The sequence below is a fragment of the Triticum urartu genome, chromosome 7 (assembly GCF_003073215.2).
Source record: "Triticum urartu cultivar G1812 chromosome 7, Tu2.1, whole genome shotgun sequence".
NCBI lineage: Eukaryota > Viridiplantae > Streptophyta > Magnoliopsida > Poales > Poaceae > Triticum > Triticum urartu.
Window position 1 is genome coordinate 28641534 of NC_053028.1, and position 5901 is coordinate 28647434.

The 5901-nt window shown below is 45.9% G+C and overlaps 1 protein-coding gene across 1 annotated transcript; it reads left to right on the forward strand.

Annotated features, from left to right (window-relative positions):
- Positions 1-2249: 2249 nt before the first annotated feature.
- LOC125522751 (probable glutathione S-transferase GSTU6) lies at positions 2250-3261 on the forward strand. The gene has a single exon (XM_048687783.1). It carries the CDS (start codon positions 2295-2297, stop codon positions 2997-2999), a length of 705 nt encoding a protein of 234 aa, XP_048543740.1. The 5' UTR covers positions 2250-2294; the 3' UTR covers positions 3000-3261.
- Positions 3262-5901: the final 2640 nt, after the last annotated feature.

Here is a 5901-nt window from a genome sequence, read left to right on the forward strand (position 1 = left end):
TAAAAGGTGTTGTCCCAAGCACGAATCTCGGAGAAGCTGAGCGGATGGGATAGAGGGGTGCAGTGCGCTCGACCTCAGCTACAACTTTCCCTATTAGTATGTCAAGAAACATAAGGCAGGCATCAGTTTTGAAGTGCATATGTCTATGAAATCAATGAAATACTATCAGCAAGAAAAAGACTTTGAAAGCATGATCCATAATAACCTAATAACCTGGGGTTTTCCCTCTGCCGGTTCCAGAAAGATATTTTTAACGTCTTGCTGTACTGCAGATTGTGCGATAGCTAGAAATATCTTAGCCTGTTGAGGTCGACGGGTTCGTGTTATATAGTGTGGGGCACACCTCCCAACAATAGCGCATACATTGTTGAGATTACATATGAGAGGGAGATAATCAAGGAAGGGATATAACTTGGAGAGAAAGGAAAAGGAAAACAACCTATCTCTATCTATCTATCCTAACTACCTGGTGTGCCGGGGTGCAACATATCATGTGTTTAACACCCTCCCTTAATCACAACTTTATTAAGTTGAGATTATGCCGTGTCATGCCGGAGGAGTGGATGATGAATTTCATCTCTTTTCGGTGTGTGGAGAAAGTAAATATGGCATGTGTGGTCTACCAGGTGGTTACCGCACTTCACTCTCGACAAGAAGACGCAGGTTCGAATCACCTCGGTGCACTCATGTTTTTTTCATTTGAACTGAAAAAAAGAACAAGCTAAACGAGCCGAGTCAGCATACAGATGGGGGTTGCGCCTGTTTGTGGGAACAAAGAAATGGGCGCTTAAAGCGCACGTATAGGAATTGCCTATGTGATAGTACATGCATACGATTGGTCCCTACTTGGGCCGCACTCCTCGCCATGGCCTAGGGTTGGCCCTGATGCTGGGCAGTGAACTGCCGATTATTTTTTGTTTTTCGAGAATTTCTTAGGTTTGGTTCTAAGAGTAAACAATGGGGAAGCTGAAGATTCGTGGTTGGCTAGGAGGTACTCCCTCCGTCCCATAATATAAGAGCGTTTTTGGCACTACACTGCAGATGATGGAGGTAGCACTACCTCATTTTCGGTTTATAGGGCTCAATTCAAAAATCTGACCAACCAAGGTAGATGGTGAGTGATGGAATAATTTTGGTAGTTTGCAAAAGCACTCAATTAATGCGATTGTTTTCCTAAAAAAATATGTTTACCAATGCATTAATTGCAATGCATGCATGCATAAAGTACATGCATTTGTCAATTTTCTCTTAATACTTGCATGCAGTGATTTAATGCACCTTGAAATTTGAAAATATGATGGGAAACAACCAAATAGAGACTTATAAAATGGAAAAACTAACATTTTGAGATAAGCTCAATAAACCGGAAAGGAGAGAGTAATTAACTTGCACCTTGTATCATTTCCTGTATGAACAGAGGAAGGAATGTGGAGATATGTATAACAACCGAAAAACACTTCCAGAGAAATTCACTGCCAGTTTATTTTAAATCGGAGTCAACTATGAGTTTGAGTATCGTTGTATCGTATTGGGTATATTGTTTTTTGATCAGCCTATATGTGAATTTCCTTAATATAATGTGTTGTTCGATCATGTAGCTTTATATATAGAGGGGGACAAGAGTCTGTTTTGACAGATAGTTCCGGGGTTATCATTTTTATACTTGTTTAGTTCTGTGAACTTATCAACTTTGTAGATGACTCATCATTTAACTCCTTGTTTCCTTCAGTGATAATTCCCTTGGATAGTAGAGGATGAAAGTGACCTCAATAATTAACTACAATAACTAACATCTCATTAATGGAGCAAGTGGTGCTACGGACATTTGAAACAAGTTGAGGTACAGTCACAGAGCTTTGGAAGTTTCTTTTGGAGATACATGTAAGAAATTTTTACTTGGAGAGACCGAGGTATCCATTGAACCTTCCGATGTTACTATCTACCGATAGAACAATACTTATCTCCCAATGTTGTGCTGACCATCCGAGTAATTAATATTCACGGCACTGGAGATAAATCATGGGCATCATGGATGACGTGTTGATTCCCTCTATATATACTTCCTCCGTTCCGTAATATAAGAGCGGTTTTGACACTAGGAGTAATTTCTAGCTACCACAGTAGGTACAGTTAATTAATCATATCGTATGTGTGCCAAAACAAATGCTTCTTGCACGAGCAGGTGTTGGTCGTTGCTATTCTCTACTCTCTAAACATATAGTGTACCGCACCAGCTATATTTCATCTATCACCCACCAACTAATTAACACACTATCGATCGACCTCTCCCTGAAATGGCTGGGGGGAAGGGAGAGGAAGTGAAGCTGTTGGGGGCGTGGGCTAGCCCGTACGTGGCCAGGGTGAAGCTAGCGCTCCACCTCAAGGGCGTGAGCTACAAGTACATGGAGGAGGACCTCACCAACAAGAGCGAGCTGCTCCTCCGCTCCAACCCCGTCCACACGATGGTTCCCGTGCTCATCCATGGCGGCAAACCCATCTGTGAGTCCCAGGTCATCGTCCAGTACGTCGACGAGACCTTCGCCTCTATCGGCCCTGCCCTCCTCCCTGCCGACCCCCACGAGCGTGCGGTGGCCCACTTCTGGGCCGCCTACGTCGACGACAAGGTGCTGCCGCCGTGGGGGATGCTCTTGAGGGCAAAGACAGACGAGGTCGAGGAGAGGGCGGAGTGGATGAGGCAGACCATCGCAGCGGTGGATGCGCTGGAGGAAGGAGTGAGGGAGTGCTCGAAGGGCAAGGGGTTCTTGGGCGGTGATGACGTCGGCTACCTCGACGTCCTGCTCGGGGGCATGGTCCCGTGGGTGTACGCCACCGAGAAGATCTCCGGTCACAACTTCTTCGGCGCCAGCAAGGCCCCGCTGCTGGCGGCATGGATGGAGCGCTTCACGGAGCTGGACGCTGCCAAGGCGGTGTTCCAGGACGTCGACAGCTTGGTAGAGTATGCTGGGACCGTACTTTCCGGCATGGCTGTAAGCAACTGATAAACCGCCGGTAGCCATGGAGACCTGCTCCCCTGGTGGTCGTCTATTTGCATGTCCATTTTCATGGAACTACCAGTGGATAACTCAGTGTATTTCTTATAATGAAACTTGCAGGGTGACCCGCATATTTATCCTTGTTGAGGAAATCGTTAAGTGGTAGCTGCTCGGTTCACTGACGAGTAGGGGATTAATAGGCTAATCGACAAGTTAATCGATCATTTAATCAATTAATTGCATGATATATCAGTTTTTTGGCTACTCGGTGACCCAACGAGTACGATTAATTGGCAACTTAACTGGTTAATCGGATGAATTCTCTCATTCTTAAACATAGATATTTACAAGGCTAGATTTTCTCTATATTGTATACTGTGTATAGTTTTTTTTCCTCTACTAATTCATTTCATAATGTTCGCTACTGCGCTTATATTGATTAAAAGAGTATAGCCAATATCTACATCTTCAGAAAATATGATTAAAAGTTAGTACCCTCCTTCCTCTAACTTATCTGCTCCTACCACTAGATCGACGGTGCATGTCGCAGCACCCTACTATTTGGACTTTTATTCAATATAGAACAGAAGACTCGTGGTCCTTAATTAAATTTGCGTCTATGAACTATATATTTGTTAACAATAGAAGAGAGATGAAATCTAATTGATTTCCAAGGAAGTATTGGGTAGTACGGCAGGACATGGTTTTGTCTTAGGTCTAATGGGCTTCAGTTGGCGCGAGAACAGTCGACAAGGTTAGTCTGGTTCATCATCTCATAACCCAAGGATATTAATTTGAGCCTTCTGTTAACTTAGCGGCTCAGAAACTATGATTCTAGTGACTTGTGTGTAGCTTCCGAGGATCAAACTTGCATGACCACTGCAAGAATAGCATGAAGGAACTCCATCATACGCCATTGTTGCAAGCATTAAGCCCGAAGCGACTGAAATCTATATCTGCAGCTCCAAATATGCATAAACCCGGAATCAATATAGATACCTGATAGACTATCCAAATGTTCCTCGCGGTGCCGAGATGGGTATAAGTGTCGTTTACCATGGAGTGGAGGAAAGCAGTCAGATATTGTTTTGAATAACACACAGATACATGCAGATATAAATGCTCACATAGTAGCGAGTACTAAGTAGTAGCCGGTGACAAAGTCTTCAATTGTCGTCGATGGAGTATAACGCTGGGTGACTTGGGAAGTCGGAAATGCAATTGAATTGCCTGAATAGGCCGGAAGGCCCCTAATTTTATTTTTGGGGAAATTAGCCAGTAAATATATATAATGGTGTTTCTCATGCTGCCGATTATTTTGAGTTTTACCAAAATTTCTTAGGTTCCATTCTAAGAGTAAACAAAAGGGAAGCTCAAAATTCTATGGTTCACTAGGAGGTAACTTGCACCTCATGTCATTTCTTGACTGAACAGAGGTATGTAATATAACAACCCAAAAACATTTCGAGAAATCCACTGCAAGTTTTTTTTTAAATCGGAGTCAACAGCAAGTTTGAGTACCCTCTGTATCTGTTCATAAAGAGCAGGTTGTGACTTGTGAGCCTTAGTTCTAAAAAAAGTTGATGCATGCGGATCGCAGGTACCATGAAATCTCTAGTCCTTTGGAGTTCACGGAGCCTTAGTTCTAAAGAGCAGGTTGTGACTTGTGAGCCTTAGTTCTAAAAATAGGATGACTGAATTAACTGCTCAAGTTAAGGGACAAGGAATGCATTTTATGTTTTTATAAAGAATCTTAGGTAAGGCCCCGGGCATGCTGCCAGGCCAAGCCATGGATGGGAGAGGTTCACGGAGCCCTGAGTTCTATCCCTAGTCGGGCATTGGCTCCTGCTGCTGGCTGGCCGGCTGGTCTGCCTTCCCCTGTCCTGCCGATGGCCGGTGCCTGGTGTTACGGGGGCCACTGTCCGAAGGTTGCAACAATCGCCCCTCCCCATTCGGTAGTCAGTGTGCTGCCGTACTACTCGCCCTTTACCTAGTCGAGGTTGGACAGTGTCTGGTGGTGTGTTCCCGCTCAGATCCAAGCACCACTAGTGGTGGGGGGCAATTTGGGGGCTTGGAGCTTGATGGTTGCCGCTGCAAGAGGTGGATGGCAGTCGTCGAGTTGGGATCATCTGCTTCTAGATCTGAATGGGTGCATGTGGCTTAGGGATTGTCAGGGGTGGGGAAGGAGGTGCCTTCACACCCTTTCCTCCAGTGCTTGCTGACTACAAGTTTGTTACCAGGAGAGGGCTCAGGGAGATGAATGTCGGGGCGGCGGCCATGGATGGTGGGCTGCATAGCTAGCTCTCTAGGGAGCAATGTTGCAGTGGGTGTTAGTGGTGTTCCTCGGCCATGTGGGTGGCGAGGTGGACTATGGAGGGACGTCCAAGCGAAGTTGTCACAGTCGGTGGCAATCATGACGTGATCTATATATGGAGTCATAGTTCCGTCATGTTGGGCCCCTTTCATGATGGGCCTGGTGGCTTCAGGACCTACGGTGAGGTGTGCAGGAGGAGCCGAGCAAAAGCTTAGTGCATCGGTGCCAGCACCGATAACGATACCTGAGGGTGCTACATTCCTCTTGGGGCTGCCATCTTGGCTAGCTCCCCACCCTTTCCCGACGGTCAAGCTGAAAACATTTGTTCTCTTAGGTGGTTGCGGTGACGCTTTGTGTCGTCACCCTCATGGGGGAATCGCCTGTGAATGTGGGAGTCTCTGGGTCGCGGCGACTTGTTCGGGATGGTTCGTTCTCGTGTTCCCCTTACCTTTACATGTGACACCTCCTCATGTCCGTTGTCCGTACTTTCTGCCTGCCCGCAGGTTGGTGCTCCTCGGTTCGAAAAGAGAGGGCATGGGGGTCCTCCCCAGAGACAGTTTGGTGGTACTGCTGCGTCAAAGTCTAATGGTTTTT